Source organism: Carcharhinus amblyrhynchos, chromosome 10 (assembly GCF_965287045.1).
Source record: "Carcharhinus amblyrhynchos chromosome 10, sCarAmb.v2.hapA, whole genome shotgun sequence".
NCBI lineage: Eukaryota > Metazoa > Chordata > Chondrichthyes > Carcharhiniformes > Carcharhinidae > Carcharhinus > Carcharhinus amblyrhynchos.
Window position 1 is genome coordinate 90,215,301 of NC_137333.1, and position 25,755 is coordinate 90,241,055.

General features: G+C 42.7%; 1 protein-coding gene across 1 annotated transcript; it reads left to right on the top strand.

Annotated features, from left to right (window-relative positions):
* The first annotated feature begins 9,281 nt into the window (after positions 1 to 9,281).
* LOC145349170 (nucleoside hydrolase-like) lies at positions 9,282 to 23,610 on the top strand. Its single transcript, XM_080197592.1, has 5 exons — positions 9,282 to 9,470; positions 12,874 to 13,053; positions 17,907 to 18,018; positions 19,972 to 20,108; positions 22,936 to 23,610. Exons 1-5 carry the CDS (start codon positions 9,288 to 9,290, stop codon positions 23,281 to 23,283), a joined length of 960 nt encoding a protein of 319 aa, XP_080053718.1. The 5' UTR covers positions 9,282 to 9,287; the 3' UTR covers positions 23,284 to 23,610.
* The last annotated feature ends 2,145 nt before the right edge of the window (positions 23,611 to 25,755 follow it).

Genomic DNA, 25,755 nt, shown 5'->3' on the forward strand with positions numbered 1-25,755 from the left:
CTTCATCAAGTGAGTGGAGAGTTGGGTTCACAAACAAGGCATATATAGACACAGACTCAATTGCAAAGTAATGGTTGGAATGCAAGTCTTTACAGGTAGAGATAACGTGAGTGGAGAGAAGACTAAGTACAGGTTAAAGAGGTATGAATTGTCTCAAGCCAGGACTGTTAGTAGGATTTTGCAAACCTAAGCCAAATGGTGGGGGTTACATGCAGTGTGACATGAACTGAAGATCCCACTTGAGGCCATCCTCATGTGGTGCGGAACTTGGCTATCAGTTTCTGCTTGGTGACTCTGCGTTGTCGTCTGTTTTGAAGGCCACCTTGGAGAACACTTACCCGAAGATTGCAGGCTGAATGCCTTTGACTGCTGAACTGTTCCCCAACAGGAAGGGAACACTTCTGCCTGGTGATTGTCGAGTAGTGTCCATTCATCCATTGTTGTAACGTCTGCATGGTCTCACTGATGTACCATGCCTCGGGACATCCTTTTCTGCAGCATATCGGGTAGACAATGTTAGCCGAGTCATAAGAGTATGTACCATGTACCTGGTGGGTGGTGTTCTCATGTGTGATGATGGCATTCGTGTCGATGATCCAGCATGTCTTGCAGAGCTTGTGGTGGCAAGGTTGTGTGGTGTCATGATCGCTGTTCTCCTGAAGGCTGGATAATTCACTGCGAACAATGGTTTGAGGTTGCGCAGTTGTTTGAAGGCAAGTAGTGGGGGTGTGGGGATGGCCTTGGCAAGATGTTTGTCTTCATCAGCGACATGTTGAAAGCTCCGAAGAAAATGTTGTAGCTTCTCCACTCCGGGGAAGTACTGGACAATGAAGAATACTCTGTCAACCGTGTCCTGTGTTTGCCTTCTGAGGACGTCGGTGCGGTTTTTCGCTGTGGTGCATTGGAACTGTCGCTCGATGAGTCGAGTGCTATAACCTGTTCTTCCGAGGGCTTCTTTCAGCATCTGTAGGTGTCTGTTGTGTTCATTCTCATCTGAGCAGATCCTGTGTATACATAGATCATAGAATCATAGATCATAGAACCCTACAGTGCAGAAAGAGGCCCTTTGGCCCATCGAGTCTGCACCGAACACAATCCCCCCCAGGCCTGACGCCCATATCCCTACATATTATACCCACTAATCCCTCTAATCTCTGCTACCGTGGGCACGGAGGGCTTGTCTCTGGGGGATGGCTTCTTTAATGTGTTTAGGGTGGAAGCTGGAGAAGTGGAGCATCGTGAGGTTATCCGTGGGCTTGTGGAACAGTGAAGTGCTGGTGACCATCCTTGATGGAGATGTGTGTCTAAGAATGCATCCGATTCTAGAGAGTAGTCCATGGTGAGTCTGATGATGGGATGGAATTTTTGATGTCATCATGTAGTTGCTTCAATGATTCTTCGCCGTGAATCCAAAGGAAGAAAATGTCATTGATATATCTAGTGTATAGCTTAGGTTGAAAATCCTGTGCAGTGAAGAGATCTTGTACTTGAAGATGTTGGCATATTGAGGTGCGAATTTGGTCCCCACAGCTGTTCCGTGTGTCTGGATGAAGAACTGGTCATTGAAGGTGAAGATGTTGTGGTCCTGAATGAAGCAGATGAGTTGTAGCTGAATTGTATCTGGAGATTGGCAGTTGTCGGTTTTGAGTACTGAGGCGGTTGCAGCAATGCTGTTGTCATGGGGGATGCTGTTGTAATGTGCTGAGACGTCCAATGTGACGAGGAGTGTTCCTAGTTCAACTTCTCCATGGGTGCTGAGTTTCTGTCAGAAGTCCATAGTGTCACAACAAAAGCTGGGGGTTCTTATATGATGAGTTTCAAGATGCCCTTGACATAGCCAGAGAAGTTCTCACACAGCATCTCATTGCCTGATAACTTGGGAACGCCGGATGTGTTAGCCTTGTGTATCTTTGGGAGACAGTAGAGATCCCCAACGCAGGGGACGTGTGGGATAAGAGCGTGGAGGGTATTCTGAAGGTCCAGATCAAAGGTCTTGATCAATCAGTTGAGTTGACGTGTGTGTTCTTTGGTCAGATCTGTGCATAACTGTCTGTGCGGTTCCTGGTTGTTCAATTGTCAGTACACTTCTTTGCAGGAATCCATTCTGTTTGCCTGCTGGTTTGATGACAATGTTGCAGTTGATCTTGAGAGTGCAGACGGTGTTGAGTTGTGCTTGGGTGACATTCGGGCTGTCTTGCGAGTCGGTTGATGAATCTAGTATTGACGCATCTCCTGATGGTGTGGGCGTACATGTTGAGTCGAGGGCAGCAGCCTTCTCACGGGGTCCAATTCGCCTTTTTCCTCTTCAGTTGCTGCATCGTGGATCTCTCTGTCGACTGTTACAGTTCATTGGGCTGTCTATTGAGTTCGCTGTTGACCTCTTGGAGTTTGTGGAAGAACTCCTGGAGCCTCATTTGCCTGATGAATTCTGCTGTGTCCGTTACGAGACTGATGGTATCCATTTTGGTGGTGGGGCAGAAATTGAGCCCTTGGCTAGGAACATCAATTTCATCTAGTTGAAGGGTGTCATCTCATAAGTTGACAATGGGCTTCCCTGCTTGTTACTGTTTTCTACTGTGGTACCGTGGGAGGCTTGGTTGCTGCTGGTGGTGATGCTGAGTTTCTCAGGTTTCCTGTTCTTAGTGTGCATGTAGATGGCGCAGTTCGTTGTCTCATCTGCTGGCAGTGTTTCGCAGCTGGTCCGCATACTGAGCACAAGTTGAGAATATGGACTCTATCTTGGTTTCCAGGTTGCGGCTCCTGCTGTAGAGATGGTTGAGGATGTGAGAGAGGTGCAACTGCAAAGTCTTTCAGCGTAGTCTGTGTTATAGATCGACCTGAGTGGGTTTGTGATCTGTAACCCTTTCAGGATCTTGTCTGCTTTCTTGCATCTTTGTAGAAACTTAATGTCTGTGTCGATATGCACGATCTCCTTGGAACTTCCCTCCACTTTGAAGTGAAAGAATTCACTGAGCCCAAGAAGTCAGCACAGAGCTGAAGATGACGGAAGAATTCAAGTCTTGCTGAGCTCAAAAATCATTAAATGGGAATGTTAGGGGATAAAGCAGAGTTATTTTCCTGCTTTTCAGTTCCACTTGAGCATAATTATTACGTCAGGGACATTTAAAAATATTCCTGCGGAACAGTAACCTTCATGGTGGCACAGTGGTTAGCACTGCTGCCTCACAATGCCAGGGACCCGGGTTCAATTCCCAATTAGATCACTGTCTTTGCAGAGTCTGTACGTTCTCCTGTAGTCTGTATGGGATCCCTCTGGGTGCTCCGGTTTCCTCCCTCAATCTGAAAGACATGCTGGTTAGGTGCATTGGTGGTGCTAAATTCTCCCTCAGTGTACCCGACTACAGAAGTTTCACAGTAACTTCACTGCAGTGTTAACGTAAGCCTACTTGTGACTAATAAACTTTACGTTATTCAGTATTGTGTGAGAAAGAGGCACAGACCACAGGAATGTTATCCACAAGTAATTTTAATTTGATTGTTCATTGAAAATGAATAATCTGTTTGTGGTAAGCAATGCAATGTAATAATGTGTTTCAGATCAACTTGTGATAGCACTGTGCCAAAACCAGGTGAGGAAAATTTGGGTTATCAAGTCCTCCAGTTGATTTGTACTCCATTTTCTCATTTGCCTTTCAAACCTTAGAAGTCAAGTATTTGAGTGTCATATTTCAATTTTTAAGGATGGTCATTGTGTTTGTTGCACTACTTACAGGCTTATGACTTTTTCGCCCAATAACTTTTGTCTTAATTGAAGTTCTACAACCAAATCGTGATGATAAATGAATTCCCTTTCTACATGCCAGAAACAAGATGCTTCTCCTTCAGCAAGTAAGGGGCAACACGGTGGCATAATGGTCTTTTCTGGCCTCTGGTGACTGTATGGAGTTTTCACATTTTCTCTGTCTGCACGGATTTCATCCGGGTGCTCCAGTTTCCTCCAACACTCCTAAAATGTGTGGGTTAGGTTAATTGGTCATGTTAAATTTCCCCTTAGTGTCAGAGAGATTAACAGGGTAAATATGTGGGATTACGGGGATAAGGCCCACGTGGAACTGTTGTTGGCCAAATGGCCTCCTTCTGCACAGCAGGGATTCTATGATGATTCTATGGTTGTGTATGTAAAATGATGTCCCAATTTGGTTGTGTGTTCATCAAATTCCAAAAAGAAAACTTCAATTCCGTCACCTTGACTAATTTCATGGCGTGCAGCTAGAATTTTGCTATCCATGGATTTTTTTTGTTCAAAGGGAAATCTGAAACATTTCCCAACAAATGTTTTTTTCTTACAATGTTTTTATGATGTTTCTTACAATGTCCTAAGGGGAGGGTGCTAAATTGGGGGAAGGCTAGATACAGCCGGATTAGGCAGGAGTTTAGGGATACAGACTGGGATAGGCTGTTGGAGGGCAAGTCCACGTTAGACGTGTGGGAGTCTTTCAAGAGAAAACTGAAATGGGTGCAGGAAAGGCATGTGCTGGTTAAGAGGAAGGATGGGAAAGGGAGGATTAGAGAGCCATGGATTACTAGAGATATTGAGGACTTGGTCAGGAAGAAACGAGAGGCGTATGTTATGTCTAAGCAACTGGGAACGGAGAGAGAGTTGGAGGAATACAGAGAGAGTAGGAGGGATCTCAAAAGGGGAGTTAGGAGGGCAAAAAGGGGGCATGAAATGGCTTTGGCAGGTGGGATTAAGGAAAATCCAAAGGCGTTTTACTCCTATGTTAGGAACAAAAGGGTGGCTAGGGGTAAAATCGGTCCCCTCAGGGACAGAGGAGGGGAATTGTGCTCAGAGTCCGAGGGAATGGGGGAGATCCTGAATGAATACTTTGCGTCGGTATTCACGAAGGAGAGGGGCTTGATGTCTGGTACAGTCTTCGAGGGAGCTTTAGACCAATTGAAGGAACTATCGATTACGAGGGATTAAGTGTTAGGGCTTTTAGAGGGCATTAAAACTGATAAATCGCCGGGGCCCGATGGCATTTATCCTAGGCTGCTTAGGGAGGCGAGAGATGAAATTGCTGGGCCTCTGACGCAAATCTTTGTCTCTTCTTTGGACACAGGTGAGGTCCCAGAGAACTGGAGGATAGCGAACGTGGTACCATTGTTTAAAAAGGGTAGGAGGGATAACCCTGGTAACTATAGGCTGGTGAGTTTGACATCAGTGGTAGGCAAGTTGATGGAGAGGATTCTTAGGGATAGGATGTACGAGCACTTAGAGCGTTGCGATCTGATTAAGGATACGCAGCATGGCTTTGTAAAGGAGAAGTCTTGCCTTACGAATCTGGTAGAATTTTTTGAGGAGGTGACAAAAACGGTCAACAAAGGACGAGCTGTTGATGTCGTCTACCTGGATTTCAGCAAGGCGTTTGACAAAGTCCCTCATGATAGGTTGGTAGAAAAGATTAAGGCTCATGGGATACAAGGCCAAGTATCTAGATGGGTTGAGAACTGGCTTGCTAAGAGGAGACAAAGAGTAGTAGTGGAAGGGTCCTTTTCTAGCTGGAAGTCTGTCACTAGTGGTGTGTCGCAGAGCTCAGTACTGGGACTTCTTCTCTTCGTCGTATATATAAATGACCTGGAAGACGGAGTAAGTGGTGTGATCAGCAAATTTGCAGATGACAATAAGATGGCTGGATTGACACTAAGATGGGCAGTGAGGAGCAGTGTCTGGCAATACAACAGGATATTGATAGGCTGGTATATTGGGCAGATATATGGCAAATGGAGTTTAATCCTGATAAATGTGAGGTGATGCATTTTGGCCGGAATAATGTAGGGGGGAGTTGTACGATAAAGGTTAAAGCGTATAAAGAGTATAGGAACGCAGCGGGAGCTGGGGGTGCAAGTGCACAAGTCTTTGAAGGTGGCAGTACAAGTGGAGAAGGTTGTGAAGAAAACCTATGGTATGTTAGCCTTTATAGGAAGGGGTATAGTATATAAGAGCTGGAGTCTAATGTTGCAGTTGTACAGAACGTTGGTTAGGCCACATTTGGAGTACTGCGTCCAGTTCTGGTCGCCTTACTACCGGAAGGATGTGGAGAGTTTGGAGAGAGTGCAGAGGAGGTTTACCAGGATGTTGCCTGGTATGGAAGGACTGGGTTATGAGGAAAGATTGAGCAAATTGGGGCTGTTTTCCCTTGAAAGATGGCGACAAAGGGGGGATTTAATAGAGGTATATAAGATTATGAAGGGTATAGATACAGTAAACAGAGGTAAGCTATTTCCTATGTTAGAGACACACAGTACGAGGGGCTTAGGGTGAGGGGGGAGAGGTATAACACGGATATTAGAGGGAGGTTTTTCACACAGAGGGTAGTGGGGATATGGAATGCTCTGCCAAGTAAGGTGGTGGAGGCAGGCACGCTGGAGTTGTTTAAGAGTTACTCAGACAGGCACGAGTGGGTTGGAGATGGGAGGATGTGGGAGATTGTTTTAAATAAGGTTCATTAGCATGGGAAGTCCCTGGTAATGTAAAAGGATGTGGAATGATACTAATTTTTTTTCTCTTAATTCACAGGTTTTAAGTCAGTCCGCCTTGTTGTCCAACGAGGGGCATACATGCGATGGGTCGTACTAGGGCTGCTCTTGGATGTTCGAGAATGGCCTAGTGCTTCGTGTCGTTAGTGTGTGCTTGAACTGGACCAGATGCTGGGCAACTCGACAGCTCAGTGACTATCACTGCTTGCTGTGCAGACACATGGATTTGGGCCAGTGTCTGTGGGAGTTTGCGCATTCTCCCCATGCTTGCGTGGGTTTTCTTCGGGTGCTCCGGTTTCCTCCCACACCCCACAGATGTGCTATTAGGCTGATTGGAGGTAATAAATTATCCCTAAATTAGTTTCCCTCAATGTGGAATGCCATTAGCAAGATAAGGGTCATGGGTGGAGGGGGGACTGGTAATGTTAAAATGGCGGTGCGGGCTCGTTGGGCCGAAGGGCCTGTTTCCTGGGCTGTTTTTGTTCTTTGTAAATTAGTTTAGTACAGAACTGTTGGATAAATTCATCCAAAGTACAAACACAGAAAAAAAAGTGCTCACATCTACCTTGTGAGGAAAGCTATTGCAAATATTTGTGCAAGATCAACGGTTGAGCAACATTGAAAGTTAAGAATCTGATCTCTAAGGAGACGAAAAGAAAACAGAAAACTTTCAATTGATACCTTGTGCTTGGGCTCACTAACTTTACAACCTTCTCTACCAAGTAAGTTGTATGCTGTGTTGGTGCCTCATTCTTAAATGGTTCATAATTTTGGCTCAATTGGTTTAAATGTTTAACTGTGATGTAAAATACCAGAAGTAAACTGACAGCCAGGAAGATTAGAAATATACTGTTGGGTAAGACAATCTGATTGTTGAATACCTGCCCACCTACAGAGTAAAATCAGGAACTCAGGTGGCTCAAATTCCTGGTTCCTGAACTAGGCTGTGGTGTGCTGGAACATCAGACGAACAGAACTGGTCCTCAGGCTTCGCAGAGGCGCAAAGCATAATAGTATGTTAGTGGGTCAGCAGGTGGTCAATTTGAGCATGTATTGGACTCAGTGATGAATTCAGGATCCCTTTCTGGAATGTCAAAAAAGTTCCCTCGAGTATTTAATTTAGATGCTTAACGTTTGAATGATTCTATCGGGAATTAACTACCTCAGGATTCTTCAGCGACCTCTACGACTGCCAACTGCAGGCATGCTAACAACTGTTTGCCATTTTTGAAGATTTGCCAATTTGCTTTTGCCCGTTTTCAACTTCCTCCCAAATATCTACCATTTGATTCAGTCAAGGTTTTTGTTGTGGATCAGCCTCGAGAATTGAGCAAGTTTTGAAAGAGGTGAAAGATGTGGAAATGGCACATTTCCCAATCTCACTCAATAGGTTTATATTGATTGAGTCATTTTGTTGTGAGTTTCTTGTTTATTATGTTTGATCATTTTTGCAGTGAATTCTTGATTTTTAAAAGAAGAAAAAATATACATCAACAAATCTCAGTACACAAATAGTATCTAACTGTGGGGATTGGAAAACTGGGCGTGAGGTCTATAAAACACTGGAATCGAGGAGCAAAGGACCTGCCTAGTTGTTGTTCAGCTAATCAAGCATAGGGTCAAGTAATATAAAACTACAGCAACAACTTTTTATACATATTATGGCACAGATTTTGCAGTCAGCGGCAAATAAAGAATACTTGCTGTTCATATACTTACAGCTACCTACAGACATTCACTAATGTTCAACAAAACCTAAGTATTAACCCCAGCACATCACGCGAAACCACTTCTGGAGTAATTTGTGTAGTTTTGATCTTACTTAAGAAGGGATATGATAGCGTTAGAAACAATTCCGAGAAGCTTCACTCAAGTGATTCCTGGAATGAAGCCGTTATTTTCTGAGGAAAGATGAACAGATTGGACTTGTATCCAATGAAGTTTAAACGGATGAGAGGTGATTTTATTGAAATATAAAAGATTTTGAGGGCACTTGACAGGATGTTTCCTCTTGTGAGAGAGACTAGAACAAGGGTCACAGTTTAAAAATAAGGGGTATCCCATTTCACATGGAGGTGAGAAGGGTTTTTTTCTCTCAGAGGATCATTAGTCTGTGGATTTTTCTTTCCTAGAAAGTAGTGAAAGCAGGGTCACCGATTATTTTTAAGGCTGAGTTAGATCGATTCTTGACTGACTAGTAAGTGAAAGAATATAGAAAGCAAACAGGAAAGTAGACTTGAGGTCACAATCACATCAGCCATAATCTTATCAAATGACAGAGCAGTCTTGAGGAGTTGAATGTCATATTCTAGATCCTAACTCATGTGTTCATATGCATGTACAGTGAGAGCAGCCAACAAGTACTATTTTAAAAGCATATTAGTGCAGAAGCTGAAATCTGAAACAAAAACAAAAAATGCAGAAAAATCTCAGCAGATTTGACAGTGCCAGGGGGCCTGGGTTCAATTCCTGGCTTGGGTCACTGCCTGTGTGGAGTTTGCACATCCTCCCCGTGTCTGCATGGGTTTCTTCCGGGTACTCCAGTTTTTTCCTAGTCTGAAAGACATGCTGGTTAACCTCAACAGGTGATGGAGTGTGGCAACTAGGGGAATTTCACAGTAACTTCATTGCAATGTTAATGAAAGCCTTACTTGTGGCTAACAAATAAACTTTAAAAATGAACATTAGCTCTGTTCTCTCTCCACAAATGTTGAGATTTTCCAGCATTTTCTGTTTTGATACTATTTTAAACTTAATCTTATACTATTTTTGTGGCCACAGAATCTGAAATGGCAAAGAAACTGTTGCTCATAGATCTTGACTGTGGGGTGGATGATGCCCAGGCATTGATGATGGCTCTTGCAGCTCCTAATGTCCAGATCCTGGGTATAACATGTACTCATGGAAACACAAAAATTGAAAACGTGTGCAGGAATGTACTCCGGGTGCTAAAGATTTGTCAGAAGACAGAGGTATGTGATGAAAATTATGAATTAAGATACAGAGTTCTTCGTACATTACAGGTATTACAAAGGGAAATAGATCATCATATTGGTCCAATCTAATGTCGCCTTAATGTCTGATTATAGTTCAATTATGTACATGAATTTCTAATGTTCAGATCCCCAAGGTATGTTATGAAGCCAGACTAGACCGCAATAATTTTTCTGTTTGGTGTAAATGTGAGGAAAGGATGCTTTGCCCCAGGAGTAATTCCACTGACAAATTAGGAATCTTTTATCAAAACAAGCTTTATTCATAAAAGTTTGAATGTAAATTGGAGCAGTTTCACTCTTAACAGTTGAATAACCTTAAAACATGAAAAGAAACAATTCTAATTTCTAGCTTATTGTTATTTCAATTCCAATTAAGCAACAGTCTTCCCAAAGTCTTAAACCCGTTTGAAATATAGTTAGCAAATCCAGGCATACCTAATATAAATAAGTGAAAGAAGTCCCGAAGCTATCAGAGAGACTTTGCAGAGACAGTGAGCACGAGACAGCACAAGCGAGAGAATGAGAGCGAGAGAACGCGAGCGACAGAATGCGAGCGAGCAACTTCTGGCTTTAAACAGCTCCAGCCACCAACTCACAATGAAAAAGAAATTGTTTACATATCTAGCTCCTCCCATTAATCATTACCACATGACCATATGACCCCATATACCTAAACTTGTCTTCCGTTACTTTAATTAAAAAGAACGTCTCAGGATCCTTTCTCATTTCTAAACAAAACCCCATTAACCTTCTGTTAAATATCAATACGGGGCGATTCTCCCCAAAATATTCAAAGTGTCGCATTTGCATAAAACCTGGAGTAAATTATGTTGGTTTTTCAGTGGGAGTTTCAAAACTGGTTAAAGAGCTGTTTAAAGCCAGAAGTCGCTCGCTCGCCTTCTCTTGCTTGCATTCTCTCCCACACTCTGCGCATAAATCAATTCAAAAAGCTGTGGGCGGGGCCTATTCTCACTGGAGAGGCCTGCAGCATAACGCTGAACAGGCCATTGCGGATGCGCCGAAAGTCAGCGCTGAGATCGGCGCATGTTCTGTTGCCCTGTCCGCTGGCCATTTGACCCCCACAGCCCGAGTGATGGTTCCGCTACCATCCTGGGCCAGCATCGATACCAAGCTCCCCCACCCCGCAACCCCAATCTCGAGATCCCTCACCCCCCTGCAGTCCGAACCCCCCAGTAGGCTGACTTCCCTCCCCATTGCTCAGCTGTGATCGCTGGACCCTCTCCCTCTGTCACCCAGTCCAATTGCAGAGTGGCAACGGATCCCTCTTTCAACCCTACTGATTGGTCCCAGAGGCCCTACCCCTATTAAGCCATGCCTCCCCGGCACTGCCCTATGCTCGGTGGGCAGTACCAAGGTACCCCCGAGGCATTGGCACGTTGCCCTTTGGGCCCTGGCTGGAATCTCTTCCCAATGCCTCCCGACACCCAACACTGACTTGGGTGCCGGGAGGGGGAGGGGGCGTCGATTCGTCCCCCTTCACTCCAGTGGGGTCAGGCCGCCAGGTCCCCGCAAGTGGGGAACTATACCAAACTCTGCCAGAATAGTGGGAGGGGGGATGGGGAAGGGTGGGCCCAGAGATATCAGTCCCAGGCTGGCTAATGAGATTTAAGCATACTGAAATTCTAATTTGAATAAATTATTCAGCTCCACACTGATTTCTCTGCTACAGTCTCCTGGCTACAAAAGCAGCATAGCACTATGAAGAATTGCCCCCTAATTTGTTAAAGTTAGAGAACGTTAGTGATTATTCTATTTTCCTGCATCTGCTGCATTCTCGCCAGACATACTTTTTGTAGAAAAGGAAAACTGAACTTTAAAACATTTGTCTTGAAGAATAAATTATATAAATAGCACAGTATCATCACCCTACCCACATAACTTGTTTGTTAAAAAAATTCCAGGTTCAGACTGAGCTGCATTACAGTATTTGTAAAATGTATTTTTCTTTTACATATTTTTGTCTGGTCTGATGTTTAGAATTAAAGATTCAGTAAAATAGAGTAAGATTTTCTTTGCTCGCTTTGTGTAACATAAATGCACTCAAAGAAAAATGGTGTCAAAATACTTGGCCCTAGGAAGGCAGAACATGTGCAGACTTCATAATGGGAATAGGGGAGGAGAGGTGAATGGGTCATAATTTGATGTAGAACCATGTTCTGAGAGTCAAAACCTCTGATAAGACCAGTGTTTCTTGTGCTTGCCACCTCCCATCATGACTTCACCAAAAGATGCAGGACTGGTGAGATAATGTGTCCCGTTAAAAATCTCAATATTCCCGCCGTTCCTGTGACCAACATAAAGAATGCCTGCATAATGTGGAAGAAGGGCTCAATACACATTTATCACCACCAGTTAATCACTGAATGAATGACTATATTTGAGAGGACAAAGGTGGAAACAAGATTCTTTCTATGGCCTTTTTCCTCCTCTCACCTTAAAGAGACGCAAGGATTTGGAAAGGCCAATAGCCTGTCAATGTGGAAGTATATATATCCATCTATTCTATGAAGGTGACTTTGTACTTGGAATTTGAGATAAGGTCAGCACTGGACAAGCCTGGTGACCAGAAATTCTGTCCAATGGCACGGCCCTGATAGAGCACACCCATTGGATGAAATTTTAGTCTCCTGGCTGTGGATTTGGAGTCAGGGGCACTCAAAATGCAGCATGGTTTATACGCTTTTTACCCACCAGCCCAGCCTCTCTCCTTTTTTACGGGGTTATGGTGAAGGCATCTTTGGTCCTATTGAAGCTCTTTGTAGCCAATTAGTGGCTAGTTAAAATATCACATCCCACCGCTGCTGCAATATTATCTGTGGTACGGGGAGCCCATGTCAGGTAGGGTTTTAGGGGTTAGTACTGGGAGGAGCTGGGGGTGGACCTTCTTTGGGGCTCACCCGTGTCCAGAGTCATCACCCACAAATTAATACTACCCCTTTAGCCTTCTCTCCAATGGCTTTCAAGCCTAGGTCGCACCTCTTCTCTCACCTCCAGCTTCTCTTCCACCCCCCCCCCCCCCCCCCCCCACTCCTCCCAGAACTGGACCTGTCAGCTAGGCTCTACTGATACCACAGGCTTAACTGAACCCAGCATCCATAGCCTTCTCTTCTTCAGGGACTGCCCATACACAGAACTCAGAAGGCAGAACTCTTGACCTTAGGCAATTCATGCCCAGTAAAGCATAAGATGCCTGTAGAGCAGCCGGGATTGGTGGATATAGATACTTTGGGTGCAAGGGTGAGAAAACCGGCCATCTGAAAAATTCTGCCCCCTGTATTTACAGAATGTTATTACATGTAACAATCATTGCAGTTCATCCCACCATTAGAGCTACTCATCATTTGCCTTATAATTGCAGATTCCTGTGTTCCGAGGTGCAGGTTACTCTCTCCTTGGAGAACAGCTAAATGCTGATCATTACCATGGAAAGGATGGTCTGGGTGATTCTCCAGACACGAATGTTCCAGGGTTGGAGCACATACAAGCCGAACATGCAGTGAATGCCTTAATAAGAATAGCCACTGAAAAAGCTAATCAGGTGAGATGTTAGGGTAACAGGAAATAAAATTCTTGTAATCAATGGAATACAGGAACAAAAGTAGGTCATTCAGCCCCTGAAAACTGTTCCACTATTCAATTATATCATAGTTGATAGGTATCATACCATCTAACTGTTTTGGTTCTTTGGAGATAGTGACCACAATTCGGTGTCCTTCATTATTGCAATGGAAAAGGATAGGGTCACACATCAGGGCAAGGTTTATAATTGGGGCAGGAGTAATTATGATGCGATTAGGCAAGAATTAGGGAGCATAAGATGGGAGCAGAAACTGTCAGGTATGGGCACAAATGAAAAGTGGAGCTTTTTCAAGGAACAAATACTGCGTGTCCTTGAGAGGTATGTCCCTGACAGGCAGGGAGGAAATAGCCAAGTGAGGGAACCATGGTTCACAAAGGAGGTTGAATGTCTTGTTAAGAGGAAAAAGGAAGCATATGTAAGGATGAAAAAACAAGGTTCAGTTGGGTTGCTTGAGTGTTACAAGGTAGCTAGGAATGAGTTAAAGGGCTTAGGAAAGCTAGGAGGGAGCATGAGAAGTCCTTGGCGGGTCAGAAAAAAGAAAACACCAAGGTTTTTTACTCTTATATGAGAAATAAAAGAATAACCAGGGTGAGGTCAGGGCCAGTCAAGGATAGTAGTGGGAACTTGTGCATGGAGTCAGGACAGATAGGTGAGGTGTTGAATGAATATTTTTCTTCAGTGTTCACTAAGGAGAGGGGCCATGTATTTGAGGATGAGTGTGTGATACAGGCTGATAGGATGGAGGAGGTAGATGTTCTGAGGGAAGATGTATTAGCAATTTTGAAAAACCTGACGATGGATAAGTCACCTGGGCCAGATGGGATACATCCTAGGATACTTTGGGAGGCAAGGGATGAGATTGCGGAGCCTTTAGCTTTAATCTTTGGGTCCTCACTGTCCACGCGGATAGTGCCAGAGGACTGAAGAGTGGCAAATGTTGTTCCTCTCTTCAAGAAAGGAAATAGGAATGACTCTGGTAATTATAGGTCAGTTAGTCTTACTTCAGTGGTCGATAAGTTAATGGAAAGGGTCCTGAGAGATAGGATTTATGACCATTTGGAAAGATGCAATTTAATCCGGGATAGTCAGCATGGTTTTGTGAGGGGTAAGTCCTGCCTCACAAATTTGACTGAATTCTTTGAGGAGGTAACTAAGTGTGAGGCCGAAGGTAGAGCAGTTGATGTTGTATACATGGATTTTAATAAGGCGTTTGATAAGGTTCCCCATGGTAGGCTCATGAAGATAAGGATGTGTGGGATAGAAGGAAATTTGGTCAATTGGATAAGTAACTGGCAGTATCATAGAAGACAGTGGGTGGTGGTGGAGGGAAAATTTTCAGACTGGAGGCCAGTTACCAGCGGTGTACCACAGGGGTCAGTGCTGGGTCCTCTGCTTTTTGTGATTTTTATCAATGACTTGGAAGAGGAGGCTGATGGGGGGGTTAGTATATTTGCTGACGACACTAAGATTGGTGGAGTAGTGGATGAGGTGGAGGGATCTTGTAGGCTGCGAAGAGACACTGATAGGATGCAGAGCTGGGCCGAGAAGTGGCAGATGGAGTTTAACCCTGATAAGTGTGAGGTGATTCATTTTGGTAGGACAAACTTGAATGCAGATTACAGGGTCAACGGCAGGGTTCTGTGGAATGTGGAGGAACAGAGAGATCTTGGGGTTCATATCCACAGATCTCTGAAGGTTGCCACTCAAGTGAATAGAGCCATGAAGAAGGCTTATAGTGTGTTAACATTTATTAACAAGGGGTTTGAGTTTAAGAGCTGTGGGGTTATGCTGCAACTATACCGGACCTTGGTGAGCCCACATTTGGAATATTGTGTTCAGTTCTGGTCACCTCACTATAAGAAGGACATGGAAGCATTGGAGAGAGTGCAGAGGAGATTTACCAGGATGCTGCCTGGTTTGGAAGGTAGGTCTTATGAGGAAAGGTTGAGGGAGCTGGGGCTTTTCTCTTTGGAGCGGAGGAGGATGAGAGGCGACTTAATAGAGGTTTATAAGATGATGAGAGGGATTGGTAGAGTGGACATGCAGAGACTATTTCCTTGGGTGGATGTAGCTGTTTTCCAGGGGGCATAACTATAAGATTCATGGTGGGAGATATAGGAGAGATGTCCGAGGTAGATTCTTCACTCAGAGTGGTTGGGGTGTAGAATAGACTGCCTGCTGTGATAGTGGAGTTGGACACTTTAGGAACTTTCAAGTGGTTATTGGATAGGCACATGGAGCACTCCAGAATTATAGGGAGGGGATAGCTTGATCTTGGAATTGGACAAAGCTCGGCACAACATTGAGGGCTGAAGGGCCTGTACTGTGCTGTAATGTTCTATATTCTGTAATCCTTCATTTCCTTAGCTAGCACTGGTGGGGAGACAGTAGTGGTTACATCACTGGACCGGTAATCTGGAAGCTCAAGTTAATGGTCTGGGGACAAGAGTTCAATTCCCACCATTAAATTCAATTAATAATCTGGAATTGAAAAACAAGTCTTGATAACAGTCACCATGACAACTCTCGCTGATTGTTGTAAAATCCACTCTGGTTCACTGATGTCCTTTAGCGAAGAAAATCTGACGTCCTTATTTGGTTTGATCTACATGCAACTCCAGACCCACAGCAATGTAGATGACTCTTAATTGCTTTCTGAAGTGATCTAGCATACCACTTCATTCAAAGGGAAATTAGGAATGGACAACAAATGCTAGCCTTGCCATTGGTATACACATCCAATTCAAGATTTAAAAAAAACATTCACCATCTCAGTTTTGAATTGATCTAGATACATCTTTTTCACAGAGAAATCTCAGATTATCACTACACTTTATATAAAGATGTGTTTTCTGACAACACCATTGAACAACTAATTTTAATGGCTTTCACTGCTTTATTTCCTCACTAAAGGAACACATTTCTCTTTATTTACTCTGTCAATTCCTTTAGGTAGCACCTTACATTTATTCTGACATATCAAACGTCTCCCTTAACATAAATGCAAACACTGCAGATGCTGGAATCTGAAACAAAAGCAGAAAAATTCAGCTCTGACAAAGGGTCATCTAGACTCGAAATGTTGGCTCTACTCTCTCTCCACAAATGCTGTCAGATTTTCCAGCATTTTTCTGTTTTTATCTCCCTTAAGCTGGGAGGACCAGGCAGGGTACATTGCCATTCACATCTAGCTGTTATTGGATTGGCTGTTAATGTGGCCTATACCTTTTGCAGACATGGCTGGCAATGTCAGATTTTTGCACAAATATGCACCCAGTGAAGCACTAGCCTGTTTAATTGGAACAAGCATATTTGAACATCAGTCTGGAATTTGAACAAATCTGAATCTAAGCTTCATTCTTAGTATTGCTGAAATAAGTCAAAGCTTTTCATCTTACACTCATCAGGATACAAGAGTACCAATGTCAGTAGAAACAACATAGCTATCACTTTTAGCCCTGAAAAGAGTCTAGTTTGTTCTCCCTGGAAAGTTGAAGGCTGAGGGGCAACCTGATAGAGGTTTATAAAATTTTGAGGGGCACAGATAAGGTGAACAGTTGGAAGCGTTTTTTCCAGGGCAGAAATGACTATTACAAAGCAGCACAAGTTCAACCTAAGGGAAGAAAGGTACAGTAGAGATGTGCGGGGGAAAGTTTTTTCTTTTACACAGAGGGTGGTAGGGGCATGGAATGCACTACCAAGTGAAGTGGTTGCGGCAGAAACTTTGGTGGCATTTAAGACTTATCTGGATGGACACATGAACAGGTGGGAAATTGGGGGGATAAATGCTCTAGATAGAACAGATAGGGTCTAAATAGGGTCTCTAGATAGGACAACACGATTGGCCTGATGGGCTGAAGGGCCTGTTCCTGTGCTGTACTGTTCTTTGTTCAGTCTACCTCAGATTACCCTGGAGGGGCAAAGTATCTCAAAAGCATGAGCAACAGGCATAGCTAGCTGTTTCAAGCTGCTACTATGCAGTAGCAACACAAGTGGTATTTGCCACTAATGGGAAGCTGTCATCATGTGAAAAGACAGTCTGCCTATCACATAAAATGAGTAATGTAGTATGTGAATTTCAATGCCAATGTGACGCTAGGTACATAGGGCATAGATCCCAAAGACGAGTGGATAATATCAAACAGCATGTCCTTTTTGCTGTTCACAACAGGCAAAATACAGACCATACCCAACTAGCCTTGCCTGCAAAATGTAAAAGTGTGCAGCATCAGATGTGATTCCACAATTGGAAAACATTCATTAAATAATCCTCAGTGTGCTAAAAATTACACTGACAACGAATTTAAAATTGTAAGTCGGACACATTTGTGTATACTGGAACCAACATATATTAATACACATGGCACTGTTCTTTGCAGATAGTAAGAACATGTAAGACCAGAGTCCAGCTGCCTGATTTAAATTTCAAACAAAGATGGCAGTTAACTTTCAGTCACAATCAACTAGTGCATTCTCCATGGCATTGCCTCCACCCCAGGGGAGGCAATGGCCAAGCGGTATTATTGCCAGACTATTAATCCAGAAACTCAGCAAATGTTCTGGGAACCCAGCATAAACTTGTTTCCTCTAAAATTGGTATTCTTGTGATTGTCCTGATGAGTGCAAGATGAAAGCCTTTGATACAACATCTTTTTTCAGCAATAGTCAAGATCTGTACTACCAAAGTTAATTCTTAGTATATGTGTATGTACAAAACTGAAAAAGAATGAAAATAGCATGTTACATTTTACAGTTCTACAAGTTTACAATCTCTCAGTCACTGTGTTAAGAATTTGTTTATTGCCCTACAGATTTCTCTTGTGGCTACTGGCCCACTAACCAATGTTGCCCTGGCATTTAAAATGGATCCCACCTTTCCATCAAAGTTAAAACATCTATACATCATGGGAGGAAACACGGAAAGTATGTTAGATACCTTGGTTACGTCATTCTATCTGACTCAGAGGGTTTCAGACATGATCTCATATATGTATTTTCAATGATAATCAAGTGGTGTGAGATTTCTTCCCTTGCTCTATCTTCCCCAAAATGCCTGCCTTGTAGGCATAAGCTAAAAGGAGCATGGATAAAAAGGTAGCTTCCTGCTCTTTCTAGCTGAGCAGCCCATTATGTGCCAAGTGTCGACTAGTCAGTCAGAAAATCCTGAAAATGGTATTCTGATATTCTCTGAAGCTTATCTCACCATGTACAAATGATCTGGGCCGGGCGTGCGCATGGGGGGAGGGGGACGCTACCTACTCTTGATCCCCATGAATCTGTTGATAAGTAATTTAAATTATCAATTAATTATGTACTTAGCCCAAGATTCTAGTTTTCAGAGCCAGTACACTGGTTTTCTGAACAGTATGGAATTCACCAGGCTCAACAAGGTGAGAATACAGCAAAAGAAAACCATTGATAAATGAAACTGACAGGCTTGGAGGCATTTAAACAGAAACTGCATAACTATTGGCCAGGCAATATCCACAACACTTGTTCTGATAGCCTGATTTTTTCACTTACAACTTATTTCCAACTTTTTGGAAGTTACATTACCTATCTCATATGTGACTCACCTTAATCTGAGTTTCCCTGCTTTCACTGCAATGTGAGGGCAGTGAATTCAGCTCAACCTTGGACTGCTGATGAGAAACTGAGGAGCAGTATCAGTTGCCATATGTCACTCCATAGGATAAAAAGGGTGGTCACAGAAATCTAGCTGCATAGAGCAAATTTCACCAGAAGATATGCAGGCAATATCTCAGCTCACTGACATGTCTGAGAGCTAGTGATTCCTGAGTCTTAGGCTATCACAGCAAATCAATGCTGACATCTGTTGCCTCCTGATTCAAGGCCCTTTTCATTTTGAATCAGGTGACTATGCACCTGCCAGTAGCCATCTAAGTAGCTATCTGGTTCTCTGCCTCTCCTTGGAATTGTGCACATTCTTCGCCAAAGAGGAAAGCAGAGCTGTATATGAAGGAATGGATTGTGTGGAGGAGAGGCCATGACAATAGTTGTGAAGGCTGACAATCTTGGTGAGTGATGAGTGCCGAATGTTAATAAGATGAGGGTGAATATGAATATCCACTGTTCAGTTGAGGGTGTGAAGAGGTTCCTGGAAATAGAGGAATAAGAGGAGCTGCAAGAGTAGCTGGAAAGAGGAGTACCGTACAGGAGAATGCTGGGATGATCAGTATGGGGTTTGGCACCTGAAAGTGGGATACAATTCACCCTTCCTGTGCTCACTAAACTTCTTTGGTGCTATATTCTGATTTGAGGAACTATACTTCCGTTGCTCACTTCCTCAACCTGGCTTCGGGGTTCCTGGGTCCTGCAGGATGGATGTCCCATCTCTGAGAACTGCTGGTCAATCAAGGGCTGACAGCTCTTCAGTAGCAGCTGTGCTTCCAGGCATTTGCAATATTTTGTATCTGGTCAAGAGAAAGTTTAAAAGCAATGACAAAAAAAATCCTTACTTAATGTTAATAATTTTTCTCCAATGTTGCACACAGCAATGTCCTGGAGATTGACTTTCAATTTCTGGAGACTTTCGAGTAATCCTGGAGGGTTAGCAATCTTACGTGCGCATTCCTCTTGACCATCCTGTCACTGGTAACATTATCACAAGCAGCTTGACTTCCTTACTTTTATGCACATTGAATCACTACGCTTCATCTGCTTGTATGATAGCATGATCCAAGTACTCCAATAAGCTATTCAAGTCTTTGCACTTGCATTTTAATCTCCAAAGGTAGACTAAGAATATACTTGGTGGAAACAGGCTCAAACTGAATATGTCAAGATCACAAAATAATGACACATCTTTTAAGGTCGTGGTAGAATTAATTTCATTTGTAGGTTTATCTTTTTCAGGCAGAGGGAATGTGACAATGTGTTCTGAGTTTAACTTTGCAGCTGATCCTGAAGCAGCTTACATAGTCCTGAATCATTTTGCGTGTCCAATCTATATCGCCACTTGGGAATACTGTCTTCGTCATGCTCTGCCATGGGTAAGATGTAGAAAATATATTTTAAACACAAAGTCAAGACTGGTGAGTGCATGTACACTTCTTCTGCACATATGGATTATGTTAGTTAACTGAAGATATTTAAAACATTAAATTGTAAGGATATAATTTTAAAACTGAAGATTATTGATGGGTTATTAAACAATAATAGGCTAGAAATTGCCATTGATTGTATTAGCAGACATACCAATACACTCAGACATTTCTTTGCTTTACTTGATTTGATTTATTATTGTCACATGTATTAGGATACAGTGAAAGTATTGTTTCTTGCGCGCTATACAGACAAAACATATCGTTCACAACATACATGGGGGAGAAGGAGAGGATGCAGAATATATTGTAACAGTCATATCTAGAGAAAGATCAGCTTATTGTATGGCAGGTCCATTCAAAGATCTGATGGCAACAGGGAAGAAGCTGTTCTTGAGTAGGTTGGTATGTGGTCTCAGACTTTTGTATATTTTATGGGAAAAATATGGGAGAATGTCCAGAATGTATGGTGTCCTTAATTATGCTGGCTGCTTTTCTGAGGCAGAGGGAAACTTATGGAAATCAATGGATGGGAGGCTGGTTTGCGTGGTTAGACTAGGCTACGTTCATATTAATGGAGGCATAACCCATGGAAAAGGAATGTGTGTGGAACTACATAAGAACATAAGAAATAGGAGCAGGAGTAGGCCATCTAGCCCTTCGAGCCTGCCCCGCCATTCAATAAGATCATGGCTGATCTGTTGTGGCTCAGTTCCACTTTCCCGCCCTCTCCCCATAACCCTTAATCCCCTCTCTTATCAAGAACCCATCAACCCGCTTCTTAAAAATATTTAGCGAGGCAGCCTCCACCACTTCAACGGGCAGAAAATTCCAGAGATTCACCACCCTTTGAGTGAAGAAGTTCCTCCTCAACTCCGTTCTAAACCGCCTCCCCTTTATCTTGAGGCTGTGCCCCCTAGTCCTACTGTCTTTTTTGAGCGGGAAGAGTCTCTCCACCTCTATCCTATCCATCCCATTCATCATCTTATACGTCTCAATTAGATCTCCCCTCATTCTTCTAAACTCTAACGAGTACAAGCCTAGTTTATTCAGCCTCTCCTCATAGCTCAATCCCCTCAACTCCGGTATCAGCCTAGTAAACCTCCTCTGCACTCCCTCCAGGGCCAAAATATCCTTGCGCAGGTGCGGCGCCCAAAACTGCACACAGTACTCCAGCTGCGGCCTCACCAATGCCCTATACAGCTGCAGCAAGACCTCCCTACTTTTATATTCAATCCCCCTCGCTATGAAGGCCAGCATCCCATTCGCCTTCCTGACCACCTGCTGCACCTTCATGGTAATCACTTGTGCAATATCAGCAACAGCAGTTCACACCAGAAAGGAAGCTGATTCAAAACATGAGGTGGATATAAGGTGTAAACAAGACTGTGCTGTGGAGGTTTAAAAATAGACTGGTTTCTTCTGCTGGCTACTATTTACCTGCCTGCTGTAAAAAGCCAAAAGCAATGTAAATCTTCCATACAAAATCTGTTTATGGAAGTATGTTGTTAGAGGAATTAAAGTGACTTGCTGGTTCTGGATATGAATTTTGCTGTATCCTAACGAGAACATGAGAGGAGATTTGTGACCAGTCACTGCCACTCTTAGCACCATTTTCACTCTGCTTTACAGTGATAGGTTGGGTTGTGGGAGATTCAGTGACCAACTTGTTGATTACCTCAATTCCTGCTCCTGGCTGAGGTGAAAGTAGAAGTACTTCCCTAATGACCATTGGTATCTTAGGTCTCTTACTGAGATCCAGCCTCCTCTTCCTCTGATCTTTGCTACTTGTGTTCCATTTCCAAATCATGCTGTGGCCCAAAAGGTTTTGCAACTATAGTCCCCATAGTGGAACAAACTTGATGCTAAGAAGCTAAATGATCCTCTGATCTCCTTGTTAAGGTCCAGCACCACATCCTTGAAAACTCAAAAAGATTTAAAAATACCTTCAATGACACAGCAAGTCAATAGCACTCTCATGGCCCCTAGCTTTTTAAATAACCCTTAAATAAGTTGATGAAGGGAGGGTATTTAGTTAGAATTACTCAAGAGCTGATGTTAACTTGATGTGTGCAGTCCAGAATGACTAAGTCAGCTTTAGAGACTAATTGATGGCATCATCTACCCATTTTGAAAGCTTTCAGCACACATTCGTGCCAATGATCTGAGAGTCAGGATGCACCATGCACGTTGCATTTGGCAGAGACCTGCTTGACTTTCTGCATTCAAAGCATGTTTTGCATTTTAGCTACACTAACTGGCTGAATTCCACTATTGCTCTCTCCATTTCCCTTCTTAGAACCATTGAATGATACAGCAGGAGGAGGCCATTCAGCCCATCATTCTTGTCTTTGATAATTCAAGATTATTAAATTAATCCTTGTCCTTTTCCCCTTAACTTTGTAACTTTCTCCCTTTAAGTATTTTTCATTATTAGTTACAAGTTGCTGAATCACTTCATAAATATAAAGGACCAGTTATCCATTTCTGATTTTAATTATCTTGGTTCTAATGATTGAAATGAACCCACTACTTGCCTGTATATTATAGATCTGTAATGCCTATATCAATAGGGTTTGGCTTCTTCACTGTTGCCCTATAAGCTAATGTACAATTCACCTAGTAATTGCAAAGAAAAACTTATAAATGATGAGGTCTGTGTGTTAAAAAAGATTTTAACCCTTGACAACTTAGTTTATTGTTTTGATGTGAATTGAATGATTAGGTGACATGGAAGCTCTGCAAAGTTGATGGCCTTTCATTGTGTCCATTACAGGAGTTTTTTAAGGAATGGGTAAATCAAGATACTGAGAAAGCTCGCTTTATGAAGAAGATATCTGCACACACTGAAAACTTTTCCAAAGGCAGGCAAGGCAACAAAGAGATGTATTTTGGACCTGGCTTCCTGTGCTGTGATTCTTTTGCAATGGCAGCTGCAATTGATCAGAGTGCTGTCACTGAATATGTACGATATAGAGTAAGCGTTGAGTTACAGGGATCAGTGACCAGAGGGATGATGATCATGGATACACTTAACCAACTGAAGAAACAAAATGAAGCCTTTATAATGACAAAATGTGATATTGAGAAGATTAAACAGCTCATGATGAATGCTTTGAAATAACAGGTTTCATAGAAAGTTGAACATAAGCATCCATCAATTTTCTTGTGCTGTGTGTGAAGTGTTGGTAGTAAATTTCTTACTAATATTTTTGCTCGAATGCTTATTTAATTTCTTTACTCTTTCCTGCTTTCTTCTGATTTTCTCCTGAAGGTAGAATCAGATTCAGTGGGCCCTGGGTGTCCTCTTTTATTTTGTTCTCGATTTTAATTCTTCATGTATGAATACAGATATTGAGCATTAGCAGACCCCTGCTCATGGTGGCAGCAAACCTGTTCCCACATACTTCCAATTTCTGTTAAGTGCACGCCAGCAAGATTTGTGACTGGATAGTCGCAAGGAGCAGAACACAGGTTGGTTGAATTTCTCTTACTTTCTGAAGACAATTGTAATACTAATACTGCAGGATGAATCATCTCAGCTCAGACTAACACTGTAACATGCTACTTTTACCATTTGGCTCAGTGCGTAAAGGTAAAGTGTAGCAAAACAATACAAATTTTATTTAAGTAACGCCTTTAATACATTAATATATCCTATAGTACTTCACAAGAGCATAAAATATATAAAATTGACATAAGCGTTAGAAGGAGATATTAGGACAGGTGACCAAAAGATTGGCCAAAGAGGTAGGTTTATCAGAGTGTCTTACCTATTCAACTCCAGGATAAATGGGTTGAGCTTTCAAATAAGAATGGCATTTTAAGAGTATAATGAAGTTGCAGATTTTATGCTGCTCCATTCAGAGCCAACTTGTGGGATTCTGATCTAACACAAGTAGCATTTGGTAATATCTACTTACGAAAGCACAGAATTATAAATTAAACTCCAACAATCCCTGATTCGGCCAGCATTTGGAAATCTATGGGTTAACTGGCAAAGTCAACATGGATATCATGAAAATAAGTCAGATTTGATAAAGATTGTATAGCCGATGTTCCATAGGTAGATTTAAGTTCCTGATAAGAAGTTTGTATGAAAAAACAGGACAATTCAGCGAATTGTCTTCAATGGCTTCTCTTCTGACTCTTGCAACGGTACCTCTGGCACACTGCAAAGATCTAATCTTCGTTCCCTTCTGTTTCTCACCTGCATGCTGTACCTTGGCAACATCATTGAAAAACACATGAGGGTCCACATGTATGCTGATGATATTTGCTCTTTTTCAGCATTATCTGTCTCAAATCCTCCACTATCTTAGTTGGCATACTGTTTATCTGATTTCTGCTTTATATTTGTCCAGGGAATGCGGGTGTCACTAGTAAGGCCAAAGTTTGTTGCCCACCCCTAATTGCCCTTGAGGGGGTGGTGGTGAGCCATCTTCTTGAAGTGCAGCAGTCTGTGTTATAGTTAAATCCATGTGCTGTTAGGCAGGGAGTTCAAGCATTTTAAGCAGTACCAATGAAGCAACAGTGAAATATTTACAGACAGGATTGTTCTGTGAATGAAGTAAAAATTTCCTCTAATGAAATATTGGGAAAAACCAAAGCCACTGGCCAGAACTTTCTGGCTGTTCAGATTGCGGGGCCTGCTGGTCCCACCGATAGCACGCCCCAACCACAGGTTTCTTGGCGGCAAGGAGTGCATTAAAGGGGAAACCCCGTTGACAATAGCAGGGCCAAAAGATCCCACCTGTCACCAATGGTGGAATGCCTTCTGCTGCCATGAATCCTGCCCATTGTCTTTAATCCCTGTTACAACCTCAGTAACCTAAACATTGACCCCCATCCACTTTCTTGACCAATGCTGTAAGGCTGAAGTAGATACTTTACAACCTTAGTGTTGTACCTGACCCAAAGGTGAATTTCTGATAAGATATATACCCCATCACTAAGACTACCTGCCTCCAAATTCTTTGCACAGCCTGATTCTGTCCTGCCTCAGCTTAGTTGCAGCATAAACCCTTTTCCATACTTTGGTTACCTCTAGATTTGACTAGTCCAATGATTTCCTGACTAGCCTTCCAGCTCATCCAAAATTCTGGATTATATTCAATTATTATCCCTGTGCGTGCTAACTTACATTGGCTTCAGGTCAGTAATGCCTCAATTTTAAAATTCTTATCCTAGTTTTCAAATCCTTCCATGGTTGCACTCCTTTCTATGTAGCTTGCTTCTACCCAATTTTAACCTATTTCACATCCCCAACTTTAACCAATTCAATCATTGGTGGTTGCTCATTCTATTCCTTCGGCTCTAAGTTCTGACGTTGTCTTGCTTATCCTCTCCACCTCTCTCTCTTTTAAGAAGCTCCTTATACCCTGCTTAACTGTCCTAAAGCCATCCTAGTGAGGGTGAAGTTCCTTTGGATGTTTTACCATGATTAAGGAGCTAAATAAATGCAAGCCATTGTTGTTGTAGAAACGTATAATGGCGATAGTAATTCAACAGAGCCAGCACATTTGGCTGTTGAATTCTCAAGTGTACATTAAATCACAGAAGGATTCTTGGAATATGACAAGAAATGCAATGTGGG

Bases quoted from the DNA above. Each gene is read 5' to 3' on its own strand.
- LOC145349170 (XM_080197592.1), top strand. From the start codon at position 9,288: ATGGCAAAGAAACTGTTGCTCATAGATCTTGACTGTGGGGTGGATGAT. The intron at 13,054-17,906 runs GTGAGATGTTAG...ATTGCCCTACAG, and splicing joins CCACTGAAAAAGCTAATCAG to ATTTCTCTTGTGGCTACTGG. The intron at 18,019-19,971 runs GTATGTTAGATA...TATCTTTTTCAG, and splicing joins CATGGGAGGAAACACGGAAA to GCAGAGGGAATGTGACAATG.